Here is a 16292-nt window from a genome sequence, read left to right as displayed (position 1 = left end):
AGTAATTTTCAATGTGAATGTTATATTTAATACAAAAATTACATCTTATAAAATAATGTGAAGAAAAGACAAAATAGAACATGAGTGAATACTGAAAATAATAAGACACATCCTTTGTAAATATGACATTTACATAAAGCTCTAATGTAGTCGGTGTGGTTCAGAATTAACCAAAATTGTATTAATTTTTGTCAGAAATGCCAAACTTTAAACAAAAATCCTACAATGCAGTTTTATAGATATATTTTTATATACTGACACAATTTAGTTTAAAATATAATGTAAAATACTACTTTATTATCAATTTAGGTAAATAAACAAAAATATACAAAATGATAGGTTTCACAAGCTGCTTCTTCATGATGTCAGGTGTCCTTTTTCTTTTTGAATCTGTAATCAGGTGAACATTCACAATGTTTACTGTTACAGACACGTACAATAAATCATTACCTTTTTTAAACAATGGCTTATAGGAAAAATGTTTGGAGGATTGGAACAGCTTTTATAATGACCCTCGTCAATAATAAAAACTTTCCTTTGGAAAAACACTAAACATTCCCATAATTCCTTAATTTATCTACTTTTCCAACTCGTAAATCCCTAACTCATCTTTTATTTGTGTATTTCTGTCATGAAAAGTAAGCAAACACAAGAATGAAAGAACAGGGACACCGCAGAGTTCAATTTACTTGTTTTAAATGCAGTTAAGTTGGAAATGTGTCATCTGAAAAAAAAAAAAAAAAGTGAGAATTAAGTCTTTGTAGCAACCTTTTTGGTAAAAAGCGTGCAGAATGTGACATAACTTTTATGTCTTTGTCTTTTTTAAATGAATCTAATTTAATTGTAGTCATTTGGGGCTTTCATAAGCTTGGTTTGGACATTTCAGCTGTTCCATTTTGGGTTTTCATTGGTCTGTTCTTCGGTTATCATTCAGTTTCAGCCAACAGATCCCACAATCCTTCATGAAAGGAAGCATGAAAGTTTTCAAGAATTATGTTTTTTTTACTAAATTTAAATACCTCTTAAATTAAACAAAACCTTAAAATGCAAACAGATGACTTTAAAATGTGGTCTTACTATAAAACTCCTCGTATCTTAATTCTTGGTATGTGAGATGTATTTTGTTCATAAAACCATCACCTTGGTCACATAGCATCTTTAATACCACCATTATAATAATTAGGATATCAAAAGTATCGAGTATACATACATAATTTGCATTGTGGTACACAAATCTGAGCTGATTTATGTTTTATATCTTTCATTCGTTGTTCTCAGGATCAGTTTCTATTATCTTGACATTGTGCGGATACATTAAATCGTCCTGAAGAACTTAACGCTATTTCAGGAAGGAGAACATTTAATTGGACATGTATTGTTAAGCCATATAAAAAGTTTTTTTTTGATATTTCCAAATGTAACTTGAAACCTATAGTCTACTACTTTCCAATACCAGTAATCAAGAATCTTGATATAAGCCAAACTATAGTCCATGTCACCAAAATCAAAGTACTTCAGGTAGGTTTCTGCTCCTACTGCGGCCTTGATAATCTGTTCTTCTCCTTTTTGCAGGTAAGTTCTTGATGCTGCAGGAACAGTCTCTTGAAGCCATGCCTGTTTTCATAACAGTCCCATTAAATGGATCTTCAGGAGTCTGAAGATGTGTGAGTGTGTGTGAGAGACAGAGTTTTCATGTATGTTCTGTCTGAAGAAAGCAAGAGACGAATACGGCGGACCGCCTCTCGTCTCTACTCCATCACCTCCACTGTCACAGTCTGCCCTGCTTGTCAGACGCTGGTGATGGAGGCCAGGCAGTTCGATGATTTCTGGAGTTTCTCAGGCTGTGTGGTGGGCGGCTCCGGGATGGCGCGAAAGCTGAATGGCAGTCCTATACTGCTAGTGCCAATGTGGCCTGGGCTCAGCGCTGGATTCTGCCGTCTATTGCTTTCCACAATGCTGGATGTGTTGGATGCAAGGCTTTCCCGTGTTCTGTGCAACACAGAAAAGAAGAGGCTTTTACTTTGTTGATAAAAAAAGTACAACAAATTCAAAGCAAGTTTCAAACTAATACAAATAATTTCAAAACACATAACATAGTTTGCAAATTGACATTTTGGCCTTGTCATTTTTCCTTCATATTTTTAATTTTGGAACATCTCAACACATATAATCACAAAAAAAGAACCGTCAGTCATAGTGTTTGGAAGTTGAGCAAAACCTGAACAAAATGCATCAAAAACCTACAAAAAAAGCAGACATACAGTCATAAGGTCTAAAAAATTCAAATATATATGAAACACAACACCTGACATGGTGTATTATACTGATTCATCAATTAAGATAAATTGGCAAAAAGGCAGAAGGAGTGTAAAGTTAAAGTGACCATTTGAATCTACAAAAGCCAGAAAAGACACACAACATCAATGGTTTAAAACAAAGAATTGTTTCTATCTCGGAAGGGTCATGAGGTCATGTGGTCTGGCGTTCCCAGACTCACTGAGAGATAACGTCTCTCCAGGCTGTCATGGGTCTGAGGGGAACTTTCTCCCGGTTGAAGATGCCTGTATGCCCTCACGAGGAGGGCGTCTGGGTGACATTACCGCCGGATATCCAGACTACCTCTATTTGCTTTTCCCGGTGTGTAGCAGCTCTAGAATGATCTTAACCACTTGTTCACACTCATAAAAAGTGGAGAGAGTAGAATTTTGTCTTCCAACTCAACAAACTATTACAAGGTCTGTTTTACTGCAAATCGATAAATGTAAGCTTCACCAATCCCTTGATTGTTGCCCAAATATTTAAGGAAATCTGCTGATGATGGGGGACCTAACTTAAGAAAATTAAGCTTAAAATTGCATTTCTAAGTAGTTCTTTATTCAAATCGTTATTATAGAAGCAGACACAAAAATGCCATTTGAAAAAGCCTGTAGTTGTGACGTAGAAGCGACTATAGCACGCCAAAAGCTCCCGCTCCACTCCATTCTGATGCATCCACTTGGAATAGATACATAAATATATTCGTTTTCCTCGTCTGAGCTGGCATCTGACTCAAAACTGTACAGCTGGAAAACTCCAATACTGTTCGCTGTTTTTGCTGTACAGGTAATATTAGCTTGGGGTTGTGAGTGGCTGTAAGCTAATGGGAGAGAGTGCAAACAGAAGGATGATGGGAAATATGGGTGGGCTTAGTCCTTGACAACGGTCCAACCATTGGACAAATTTCTGATGAACAACTGCCGCTCTGCAGAAGCTATGTCCTAGAAAAGGACAGGTATTTTCTGTTTTTGCCTAGAAACACCATAATCACAACTAATTTACAATAGGTCAAAAGATGAACGGAGTGGGACTTTAAACTCTGCTTCGTTCCTAACCCTGGAAGATTCCACCCTTTTCCCTCTGAAAATGAAGACCTCAGCTGGTAAGAGAGATGATTTGCATCACTGTTCTACACTGCTGCAAACTGCTCCAGAGAAAGCTGAACATCATGGCTTTGGAGAGAAAAAAAGGGCAATGTCATCCACAAACGGCAGAGAATCTATGGCTTCCAAAGACTAAGACATTGTGTGGAACTTGGTCGATTATCTTCCCAAAGCCCACAAAAGACAAAGAGTGAACTTCAAGGATTTCCCGAGGACCCTTGTAAAAATTTAAAAAACTAGTTCAGGTTTCCATTGCCATAAGAAGTCTCTTTCTCCTCCTGGCTAACCTGTTATTAGAACACACCCTCTGTCTGGTTCACTTCTTTAAAGCCTCAACCCCAATTTGCCATTCCAGAAGTAGAAGTCACATGATGGTATTGCATTAACATGTCAACCAAGACAATCCTACAATATCTAAATCAACACGGCTTAATCCTAGTCCTTGAAATCTAACACTCTCACCATTTTTCCAGCTCTCTTTACTTGTCTAGCTGTTGATCAGACAATCATAACAGAAACACCTGAGTCAGCAAAACAGAAGCAAGGAGGGAAGGGAGAAAAAAAATGGTAAATGCCGTATACTTATACAATGCTTTTATATCTTTTTAGAAGGCTCAGAGCGCTTTACAATCACAGTACTATTCACATTCACACAATGATCTGCCGCCGAACATTGGAACCAGTCTATAACCACCAGGAGTAATGTGGGGTTCAGTGTCTTGCCCAACGACACTTCGACACCTGGGCAGGCAGGGCAAGAACTGAACCTGAGATCTTCTGATCAGGGATTATCCACCCTTCTCCTGCATCACGGTCACTCCCCCCAGAGCTAAGGTGGGCATGGTGGTAGATCTCAAGGGCTAGGATAGAGAAGCCCTGATCTAGACCCCCAAGATTCTCAGGATGGACCCGATTCAACACACACATGTTTTAAACCACCTCAGTCCTGTAATCGGTGACCTGGTTTTTAGGTCTGAAATCCTTGCTTTCTCAGTAAACAAACAAATGTTGGTAGCATTGATAAAGATCTTGACATAATTCTTCCTACTGCCTATTAACATTTGCAATCAAGGTCAACAACATTCCTCCTGGACTAGAGAGTATATTGGTGGAGGACTGCTTTCCCCACCAGAGGCGTCTGACAGTTTGATCGAATCTTCATTGAGGAAATCAAAAGTAGTCCCCAACACGTGGGTTTTAAACTCAGCGAAAGCCGAGGTTGAGGTACACTTAGCCCATCCACACCCGTCTTTCCTTTTCTTTGCCCATTTCAGCCTTGCAATCCCCCTGGCAGATTAATGGGGTTGTCAGAGGGGCATTCTCCAGTGCGCTCTCCAGCAACTCCAAGAAAGCTGGCTACTCTGAACTGACATTAGGCACAAACCCAAAAGCACCAAGAGGCAACCCTCTCCTCCACTGACTGACAACTGTCAAGCTACGAACACACCAGGTATGTGACACGTGTTCATGAACTTAATAAGCACACATTCTTGAACACGATTATGGCCTATGGTACTGGTCAAGCAGAGAGGCTTCTTTTTACTACTGTTTACCAGCACACATCCACCACCTACAATTGGAAGAGGATTGGTGTGAAATGTTTCAGCGGTGCAGATCTCAGGAATCTTATTCCAGACATTTTCTTTTGCATTTCTATTCTGATATATGAAAGACTACTCATACTTAGAAATACGCCACAACTAATTTAAGTCCCTGATTGGTTAAAGTTTGACCTGGTTTAAGTTTCAATGCACATTCAGTGTGCATTGAACGTTTTGTATGTATAGCCCAAAAATGGTCGCAGAAACTTGGGTATGGGTTATGCGTGAATACCTGAGTTTCTGAACACAGAAGCCTAAAACATCCATACATAGACTCTGAAGGTTCTCTTTGAGCTCCCCTAATCAATTCAACATCACATCTGGTTTAAGTGTTTCTTCATCACAAAAATTTCACTTTATTATTTACAATAAGGGCTGACACGACTTGTCAATTACTCGACGAATGATCAATTATTGAAATAGTCGATGACTAATGTAATAGTCTGTTGGTCTTTTTTTTCTTTTTTATTATCTCAAAAGTACGATATACACTTTCTAATGACTCAGTGAGACCAAAATGTTATCTTTTGTGGAAAATAGTTCATTTGCTTCAGATGATAACCACCTTATTTAATTTAATCTTTGTTTAATCCCAGAAACAAATAAAGGAAAGAAGCTGCATGATTCATTAAATGTTTAATAAACTATCATCTTAATTGCCTTTATTTTTAGTTGGTTTAAAGCTAATGATGGTTAAGAATAATGTGTGTTTTACATCCAGCTTTTGCATAACTCGATTAGTCGACTAATCGAAAAAATTAATGGGCGATTAGTCGACTACTGAAATAATCGTTTGTGGCAGCCCTATTTACCATCAATGGGCTTAAGCCTAAAGTCACTGTTACTCACTGTCAGATTTTCCACACATCAAGTCTCAGTTTTTCATATTCTAGCTTCTATCAAACTTAAACTTTGTTCTTTATCTTATTTTTAAGTAATTGATAAATTGTTTAAGTTTCTGTCCAGTCTGTCTTTCTGGCTTTATGCATTTGGGGTTTCAAACCACATTTGAAGATGCAGATAGACAACTGGAGATCAGCATTTATTCCAACTAGATTTTCGACAATCTAAAGCTGAAATGCAAAAGTAAACGATCAAAATGATGCAGTAACACACTTCAGATGTCAAACCAAACTTAAACCTTTGCACCGCAAAAACTTAACATGTATTTAAATGAAGAACAATATGTGAACTGAAAAAAAAAAAAAAGCAGCTAATCTACAGCTCATAAAAAAGAATATGAATTGCCAGGTTTGAAAAGGTTTTCATGTCTTTTTCATAATCATTACATTTTTTATAATGATATAATTATTTATTTTAGAAAGTATTAACACATTTTAACTATAACATTAAATTCAATTACCAAACAAAGTTATTATTACAGGATCCCATAAATTAGTCAGAAGAATTCTAAAAACTAAATTACGGTAACTTTCTAAGCTGCCATTAGAGAATACTAAAACATTTCTAAAAAATTCTAATATAAAAAGGACATTGGAATAAAAATGGAAAAGCTGTTTCTGAAGTTACTAAACAAAGAAAATAAAGAGACACATAATTCACTTGAACCTATCTACATCTGGAAAACCTTCAGCTTTTGCAATAAAACATTTTAATCTATCTCACACATGAAGACGGGCTGTGAAAACAGATGTAATAGTCTGAAATTGTTACTATGACTTGCCAGCATCCCTATAATCTGTTTCGAGTAAGATCGTGTAAACTGTGACTAGAGAGGCAAGAGAGTTTCAAAGAAAAGTGCTTAAAAGTGGTGGCATAGTGGATTGTTGGATGCTGCTGCAGTGCATTATGGGAAACTTGTAATTATTTCTAAGCTTGGGCTAAATGATGCACCACAGATAAAGACAAAGCTCCTCCTTTAACTCTTGTTTTAAGCCTTTGGATTTGATGCAACATGTGCATGTTTGTGCTTGCCAAGCTTGGAGGGAAAAAAAGGAATATCGTTTATATAAATCTAAATTACAAAAAACAATAAAAACACATAGTATGTGTATCATAAAGTGGCATTTAGCAATTTATGCTATTTCTAAAGAATATTCTAAGCTTTCATTTGGACAATGAGTTTTTAACGATTCATTTTCACTCCATCTGTAATACAATCCTTGCAGGATGTCAAACAAATTTGAAAGACAAACCTTTAAATTTTGTACAAATATAGGACATGTGGGAATTATACTTATTTTTTGAAGGGTTAAGAAGAAAGAAAAACTGGAAATATTTGAGGAAATGGCCACATAAATTGAATGATGGGAAACACACGACTTAAAAAGAAAGAATAGGGAAAAATTACTGAAATTATTGATCTTGCAAAGGAAGGTATTTCTGCTATAGATCCTAAAAACAAATCACAGCAGATAACCTTTAATCTTTAAATAATATTCACGCTTTGAATGAGTCTTGGGGGCATTTATGCAACATTTCCAAAATGAAAAAAAAGAAAAAATTATAGTGACATTAAAAGACATTTAGTGCAACATTTAAGGTAACTTTGAAATGAACACACTCACGCATGCATAATGGTTTGTTCACCATTACCACTCATCAAAATTGTTGGTTGCTAGCTTAGAGATTTGTTGTTTTGTATAATAAAGCTAAACATATTGGCAATATCCGAATTCCCACCCTAATTCCTTACTCCTAAAATACTATATTGTGCATAACTATCTATAGTGCCCTGGATTTTAAAAGCAATTCGGACATCATGGTCGCTACTTTTTTTTTTTTTTCAATGGCAAATATGACATCACCGATTTCACAAAGTGAAAATTTAATCAATACAAACATTTCAAAATGTCTATTCATGGCTAAACTGTCTTCTGATGATGAAAATGTGGATGGTTTATTAAAAAATTACATTTAAACACATCTTTTTGGCAATAATTGTTCAAACACAATGCATTGTGGTCTATATTCGCTAATGTAGTGAGCATCAATGCACAGTGTTTTTTTGCAAAGACTTTTGGGAAATTTTAGAACACTTGATTTTGAAATTGTAGATTTGGACAGCACTACAAAATGGAAAACACACAATATAGTGCACTGTATGATGAGAGGTGAACCAATTCAGACATACTCATAAAGTATTTTCTGCACTATAACACAAAAAAGCCTTAATTTTTCTCAGAAAACAACAGTGTGCCTTATATATGAATTCCTTCTGGTTGTGTTTACTGATGTCCAAAAAGTTTTGAGTGGTACATAGTGCTCTGTCAAAATGTCAGTCTCTCTCTCTCTATTTTTATTTTTTTATTTTTTTATTTTTTTTATTGCAAACAAGGTTGGGTGTTTAGTAAATACGCTAACATAGCTAACAGGTAGCATTCTTTTCATTCAGAATTACAAACAAGAATTATTGTGAGCAAAGTTAATAAACTCTGACTGATGACTCATCTCTCGCTTAATGCGCCTTACAGTTCAGTGTGCCTTATTTATGATAAGCTAAAAAATAGACCAGTCATTGACGGTGCGCTTTACAAACCGGTGCATCCTATAGTGTAGAAAATATGGTACTCAAATTTCTTGTTTTTTTTTTTTTTGTCTGGAACACAAGACTTGTATGGAATCTTAATGGCATGTAAGTTCCATGGTGCTTTTTACCCTCGCTTCAAGTCTTCACAGGCACAGTCCTGTTCACACACACGTACAATAATGGTGACAGAGCTACCATGCACCGGCCTAAGCCAAGCCATTTAGAAGCATTGAGTAGGCAGAGCTCACAGTGCATCCAATGGCACAAAATCCAACTTTAAGCCCAAACTTTCTGTTACAAAGTCCAACTGACCCCAGAGAACACAGATCTTTTTTCTTATGCCAAGTCAATATATTCATAAACTTGAAAGACAGTCAAACTAAGTTTCAAAACTATATTACTAGGCTATCTGTCCTTCTGTAGCCAATTCAAATGATTGTCTTTTTATCTTGTCAAAAACAGATACTCTACTATTGACCTAATATTATTGAAACAATACATTGGTCCTTTAGCTGCCAATATTTTACACCAACTAAGATAAACTTTTAAGTCTTATCCCTCAAATAAAAAAGAAACAACATAAAACATGCACTGCGAGTGATAACGTTTTTGAGTTCTGCCTTCAAAGCTAAAACTGTGCACAAAGAAAAGGACAACAAACTCCTTAGGTATGTCTGAATTCCTACCCTGATCCCTAACTACTAAAAAACTATCTAGTGCTCTGGATTTTAACAACAATTCAGACACCATGCTCACTGCTTTTTTTAAAACAGTAATATAACGTTGCTGATTTCACAAAGTGAAAATCTAATCAATATGGGCATTTTACGACATCTATTTATGACTGTGTTCTGAAGTTGAAAAAGTTGATGGTTTATTTAAAAATTACATTTAAACACATTTTTTCACAAAAATTGTTCAGACAATGCATTGTGGTCTATATTTGCCAATATAGATGCACTGATGCACTCTGGTTTTTCACAAAGACCTCTGGGAAATTTCTAGGGCACTCGATTATGGAATTGTATTATCGGACAGCTCTACAAAATGGCGAACGCCTTATATAGTGAAATATATATACATATATATACATAGCCCTCACCGTTTGTTCCAATGCAATCATTTGTGTTTGGTAAATTGTGCCAGGAAGAAGCATTTGTGGTGTGAATAAGTTTAAGGGATGTAGTAATGAAAAATTAGCGAAATTTTGGGTTAAGAAGGCCAAATGGTTAAGGATGTCTGCAACAATAAAAAAAACAGCCAACATCTTGTTTTCTTCTTGTACCAATTTCAAATAGGAAAAAAAAACTCAAGAGGCTGGGACATTGCTCTTACAGTGAAAGCTTACAGCATTGAAAGCTATGCAAGAAGGTTTGATAAAGTCTTATGCCTTTATGGTGATCAACCATTGAATCAATCGTATTGCGTCCCTACCCCAATTATGCAGTCTAGTTTGAACCAAGGTTGGCTGGTTTTGCTTGGGACTGTCCATAATAAGTGAAACAAACTTCTGATAAGTGTTTATCCTTCTCAAGCTTGATGATGTGAATGTCTCCAGTGTTTTAGTGGCTTGGTATTTTATATTTACACTGATTTGAAGCAATCTTTGAGAGTCTGTTTTTTTATACATAAAAAAATGTTTTTATGAAGATGTTTACATTTATAAAAAAAAGTTTGTGGTTAATTAATGGTGCCTCCAAGACAAGATAGGTGTTTTTTTTTCTTATTTCCTTTTTGTATTTTAAGACATACCAAATAACTATACTTTTTTTTGAATTACATTTGAAATTATTTGCCACTTGCTCTGTATATCAAGTAAATACAATTGCTTAGTTGTCATAGTAGTTAAAGCTGTCGATATATTGCTGTATGGCTAGTTGCATTAGAAAGTAAATATGCTGTGAAGATTATTTTTTTTGGAACTGAGTCAGACTGAAAATATGTTTACCCTTCTTGTACTTAGAATGCAGTAACAACAGCCTTGTCTTCGAAATCCTGGGGGTGGAAACAGCAATTTTCTGGATTGAGTTTTCTTCGCCATTGTGTCTTGTAATCGATCGAAATAAGTAAAGATTAAATGGCGCAATATGCACGCAATTGTACCACAGATGTAAAATTCCAAACATGGATGATGCCATCAGGTTGTGTCTCATTTAGCCGAAATTGTGGCAATTCCCTTCTAACAGCCTTGCGACCAAGGAAACCTGACCGCCATCATGGATTAACCAGGCCTCCGTCACAACTAGCCTTACAACTACACAACTTACAACTGCCTGCGCGCACAAAAATTGATAAACCAGTACAAGGTATGAAGGTTGCCTGCACAAAATATCAGTCAGTAGCAGTCAAAATAGCAGTCAGTAAGGAACCAGTGTGCGAAAAAAAAGTGTGGGGTAAGGGGGGCAGCGTATGTCAGCATCATCTGTACATCTGTACATAACTTAATTTGCCTTACAAATACTTCATGATACACTTACTACATGCACAACAATCATTCAATTTTCATTTTGTCCCTTAAGGCGGTAGTACAAGTCTTGAAGGGACTGCAAGACACATCTTCACACCTCTTAAGATCCAGCCGCTCCTGTCTATGACCCTACAAGGTCTCAGACAAGCCAAAAACCTGCAGCACCCATACAGCCCAACCTCTATACAAGTAGAGGTGACTAAGACTTGACGGAGGTGCATTTGTTCAAGGCTAAACCAGAAGTGGTTTTCAAGAAACTCCTAGGTCATTCAATCCAAACCCACATAATCAAAGTTGGATCTTATGTACTGGTGTCAACAAAGCCAACATGGCATGTCAATTGTTTTCTACAACATGCAATTGATTTAAGCTCATACCTGGGGGAGTTAAATCCACTGTCCACCGTCACACTGCTGCTGTCCATGCTGTCCAATCGGGCAGAGTGGGCTGACTTCTGGCTGTTGCTGTTCTCAGTCTCTTTGGGACTGAGAAGGGTCAGGTTGGTCTCCAGTTTCCGCTGCAGATCACGGTCCTTATCCCGTTCCAGCAGCCACTGCATGGTTCCCTCCCCACCACCACCGCTGACTCCACTATTACCGCCCCCTTCCCCATGGTCTTTGCTGTCCTCGGCCGTCACCAGCTCTTTGTGCGAGTCGTCCTCTGCCTCTTCTTCATCATCATCGTCTGATACATTATAATAGTCAAAGGAGGCGGAGGGGACTGTTGGCTCTAAGCAGCTCTGTAAGACTGCAGGTGACGTTGAGGAAGTGTTTGAATTGGAAGGCTGCTGGGGCTCAGGATTGTCAACGGCCTCTGTTGATTTGGCATGTGAGGCTTTCCGCAATGTGCCAGACTTGGTGTAGCTGCTGTCCACGTAGCCAGTGGACAAGGCATTATGTGGAGGTTTGAACAAAGTGTCCTTGCTGAAGATCTCTTTCCTCTTGATCACCAAACTGCCTCCTCCCCCTCCAGGATCCACGTTGTGTTGGTGTGGCGTCAAACGGGCAGTTTGAGCTGGCTCCGGTGTCTGGCTTGGCGTCAGCCGTGCAGAGCCACTCTGTCCCTTCACTGCTGACAACTCCTCTTTGTACTCCATCGTATGAGGAGAGGTAAGGTGAGGAGTTTGCCGGTCAGCTGGAGAGCCCTTTCGGAGTCCCCCTGATGAGGTTAATGTGTCATATTCAGATTTTGCCTGAGGCGAAGGGGCAGTAAGGATTGTTTCATTTGATGTATTGCACTGGAAGTACTCATCTGTTGAGGGCTTTGGAGAAAGTCCCATTAACTCATTGTATGTAGGCAAGCTGTCTCTGCTTTTGTTCCTTTCTATTGTACTCCGGATCCTTGAATCATCCAAACTCCCTTTTCCCAAATCAGGCACATTAAAATCGGAGTGGAACTTAGCAGCAGAAAACATGATTCTTGAGTAATGTGAGGACTTCTGTGTGGCCCGCAAGGTACCATCATCAGTGTAGTAATGACTACGCTCCTCCAGAGTAGGTTCAAAGTCTTCAGGTGCACCCAGCGATGGGCCCTTGAGAGAGTTGTCCATGGACCGAGATCTTTCTTTAGCCTGATCTGATCTATCGTGACGTGACTTCCTATCCTGATTGTGACTGTGACTTCTTTGCACTCTGGACTGACATGTTCCACGTGAAGGCTCAGGAAAGGGCATCTCTGTCCGTCTTTTGGCTAATTCCCCAGACACATCCCACTCAGGGGTTACAGGACAGTACGATTCTGTAATATTGGGGTTGCTGTGAACCAGGTACGTAGCTCCTCCACTTCGTCTGCGCTCCAAGGTGTACATAGCCTCCCGAGGCGAGCGAACTAATGAGTGGCTGAAGAAGCGGTAATCCCTTTCCATGAAGACAAGATCCCAGTTTGATCCCTCGGATGGGTCTCCTCTGGACGTACGGGGTTTACTGTGCGAACGCGACTTACCATGTGGGGCCCTCCGATGGCCCCGGCCCCTTCTGCTGCGTGCACTGTGCTGGGCAGAGGACCCTGCTTTGTTCTTCTGAGTACGCTCCTCCTCCAACCTCTTCATCACTGCTGTGTGCCTTGCAACATTCTCCACTGTTAGGTCAGGATTGATTCTGCGAATTATTTCCATTTCAACCTCACGGGGAATGGGTGTGGTTGGTACATCCTCGTCACGGAGTGGCCATTCCTCTGGTGGGAATTGGGCTGAGAAGGTTGCCAACTGTTTCATTTTGTCCTTCTTGAAACTCAGTCTGAAAAGCCTGAGTCCAAATCTTTTAGATTGCTTCTCGCCAGTTCCCCCACCACCACCACTTCCTTCTTTCTTTTTGGTTAGAGTGTCAGTTTTATATTGGAAAGAAGTGATGCTTTTGCTTTTATCAACTGGATCTTGAGGTGGTGACGGCTGGACAGGAGGGGAAGTGGGAGGTGGGGGGTGGGGATAAGATGGTGGCTCTCCTCTGTGCTCCTTGGCTGACGTGCTTGGTACAGTCTCACCGCCATTGTGATCCTTGGGTGGCTTATTTTGACCAGATTCCCCTTTGTGTTCCTTGGGTGGCTTATTCTGGAGCACAGGGGCATGCAGTCTGGACGAGTCTTCCCGATAAGAATTGTATGAGTCACTGTGATTCTTGCGAGGAGGCCTTTCTCTTAGGCAGCCAGGTGTGGATGGTGTGACGCTGCCAGATTGAGGTGAAGTGCAATGCTGAGGTTGCGTCTGCTGCTGCTGCTGACGGTCTGGTAGGCGATCCTCCAGATGATACCATTTGTTGTTTGTTCTGATTAGGGAGGGAGTGATGAAGTATGTCTGAGGTGTGACAATGAAGTAGCCCTCTGGAGTTGGGTATATCTTCCTCTCTCGTACCAGCATGTTCAGAGTGTGTCGCAAAACCTCTGAGCTAGGTGTAGGCACGCCTGTAGAGAACACATTGAGTAACATTTTACTATTACAATTATTTTGAGCAAACTCTTTACATATTAATGAGTTTATACTGTATTATTTCTATGCATTTTATTTAAAGTTTTTAAAGTCCCACTCCAATCATCTTTGATCTATTTTAAAACTGATACCTGTGGTCTTTTAATTTGATGCTGCCATTTTGAGGCAAAGTAAAAAAGAAAAAATGTGTTGTTTTCTGGGACATAGTTTCTGCAGAGTGGCAGTAATCCTGTTGGATTGGCGCAGTGTAAATCTGCCCCTATTGTTTACATACTCTCCCACTAGCTTACAGCCCTCCACATTACCAATATAACGTTAGCAGTGGAACAAAAATGGCAAGAAAATGTTGGAGCAATCAAACCGTACAGTGTTGAGACAGATGCCAGCTCAGAACAAAGAAAATGAAGAGATATATGGATCTTTATGTTTCTCAAGTGGATTTATCAGAATGGAGTGGAGCAAGGAGCTTGTGGAACACCGATTGCAGCACCTACTGCTACAGGCTTTTTCCAACAGCCTTGTTTGTCTACTTCCATTTCACAACAACTTGAATAAAGACATATTCAGAATCACAACTTTAATCTTAATTTTCTTTATATATGTCCTCTATCATGAGAAAAATTCCACAAGAACATGTTAAAAACACTAAAAACATGATTTTCATTGGAGTGGGTCTTTACAGTTAATGTTTTTAGAACAAATGTCATAAAAATTCATTTCCATTTTTGACATTTGAATACTGGCTGAGATGCTAAAAATTGTCCACGTGTGGTATGACACACTAAATAGGCATATACAGCAAAAAACTCAATATTGGTTTAACCTCCAAAAACATTAAAGGTTCACATAGTTTTGGGACATGTCTGTGGGAAATACTTGGCTTTCCATTAACTTTTTAAGATTGATAAATATATATATTTTTTTATTTTCTAATAATTTTTTTAAAGTAACAGATTACCAAATCACAGCACATAGAAGAAAGTAATTACCTACTTTTGTAGTCTTATAATTCCCCAAACATGAACTGTTTATACTGTTTCAAAGTATGATTGCTTGATAACTTTCAAGATTTCATGATTGTTTCAAAGAAATGTTGCCAGAATCAGATGCTTATTTTCATTATGCTTTACAACACAAAGTTGATAGTACCCTTCCTTTAAAACATCAAAGCATTGCTTTTAAAAAGTGCAATCTTAGAAAACCAGGGGACAGGCTGTACCTGGAAAGCTGGCAGTAAGGTGCTCCACCAGAGCCTCCTGGTTGACAGGCTTGTGGGCAGCATTCATAGCAGAAATGGCCAAGCACAAGATTTCCCCCAGCGGAATGAACTGCGACTGGCTGATGGGTGACATACTGATCGGAGACACATCACCTGCAGGAGGAGGATGCGAAAGTACAATTGTGAGATCATGAATGAACGGCGGGCACGGCGTGTGAAGCTATGATGTAATGGTCAAACAGCAGCAGTGTGGATGCTGCCTGGAACAGCTCCTCCCCTTCTCGCTGAGCTTCCTTGGCCTCTCACTGCTGCTGTTTCTTGTGGATTAGCAAAGTAAGGCAGCTGTAGCAGTAGCGCTACCCGGCCCGCCGCACGAGAGCACCTGAATCTCAGCAACGTGCTCCGCCGACACATCATGAAAGGCAGCGGGAAAATAAATTGTAAAGCAATCGCTCAAGAGCAGCGTATTTGACACTTGGCTAAATATAACCAACGCTAAGTCCCACATTGAGAGCTACAGCACAAAATATTCTCAGCTGCCATAAGCTGGCTTTACTGTCCGCTGTACTGAGTGATGAGATCATCCTACGACCAGAACTCTTGGCTACAAGCCCCTCGGAGAGCAAACATCTGTCCTGCTGGAAGGTTGCAAAAAAAAAAAAAACACTGAATGCACCACTGCAGCATCTGTGCTGTAATGACCCTGTCCTCTGACCTACATCTGAGATTTACAAGACAATGTGCAGAGGCTGCAGCATCAAATCTTGCTGAATAATTTGTTATTGCTTGATATTACTTTATTGTCAGTGTTACTGATTGCCTGTTTTTGTACTAGATAGGCATCAACAACAAAAAAATCACTAGCGTTAGCCGTATGTAGCTATTCTTGTTTTCTACAAAGCATAAGCAAATATATAAGAATAATATAAGCTTGTTTTGCTTCTCAATGTACCCAATGACTTACAATGAAGGAATATATTCGATTGGACTTTCCTTTATCTTTGCCATGAGGCCCTTATGTAATCTAAGCAATCACAGGTGTTACATTTCCTAACTCTAGCATTATTCAACAAATTCTAGTTTATGAAATCAAAAAAGGTAAAGACACTGAAATGGTAAAGAAAACAAGTGAAAAGGAGATTTAATAATAAAAAAAAAAAACGTCAGGAAGTCACC

General features: G+C 38.8%; 1 protein-coding gene across 1 annotated transcript in view; it reads right to left on the bottom strand.

The window, feature by feature from the left end:
• Positions 1–277: 277 nt before the first annotated feature.
• Positions 278–16292, bottom strand: part of stox2a (storkhead box 2a) — a 25175-nt gene continuing 9160 nt past the window's right edge. The window contains exons 2-4 of the mRNA XM_024259616.2: positions 15117–15269; positions 11355–13872; positions 278–1989 (exon numbers count right to left, since the gene is read on the bottom strand). Coding sequence (XP_024115384.1) covers positions 1788–1989; positions 11355–13872; positions 15117–15269 — 2873 coding nt within the window. The 3' untranslated portion in view covers positions 278–1787. The remainder of the gene's footprint in view (positions 1990–11354; positions 13873–15116; positions 15270–16292) is intronic.

The sequence above is a fragment of the Oryzias melastigma genome, linkage group LG1 (assembly GCF_002922805.2).
Source record: "Oryzias melastigma strain HK-1 linkage group LG1, ASM292280v2, whole genome shotgun sequence".
Classification (NCBI taxonomy): domain Eukaryota; kingdom Metazoa; phylum Chordata; class Actinopteri; order Beloniformes; family Adrianichthyidae; genus Oryzias; species Oryzias melastigma.
The sequence above is the reverse complement of the archived record's forward strand: the minus strand, read 5'-3'. Positions and strand labels throughout refer to the sequence as shown.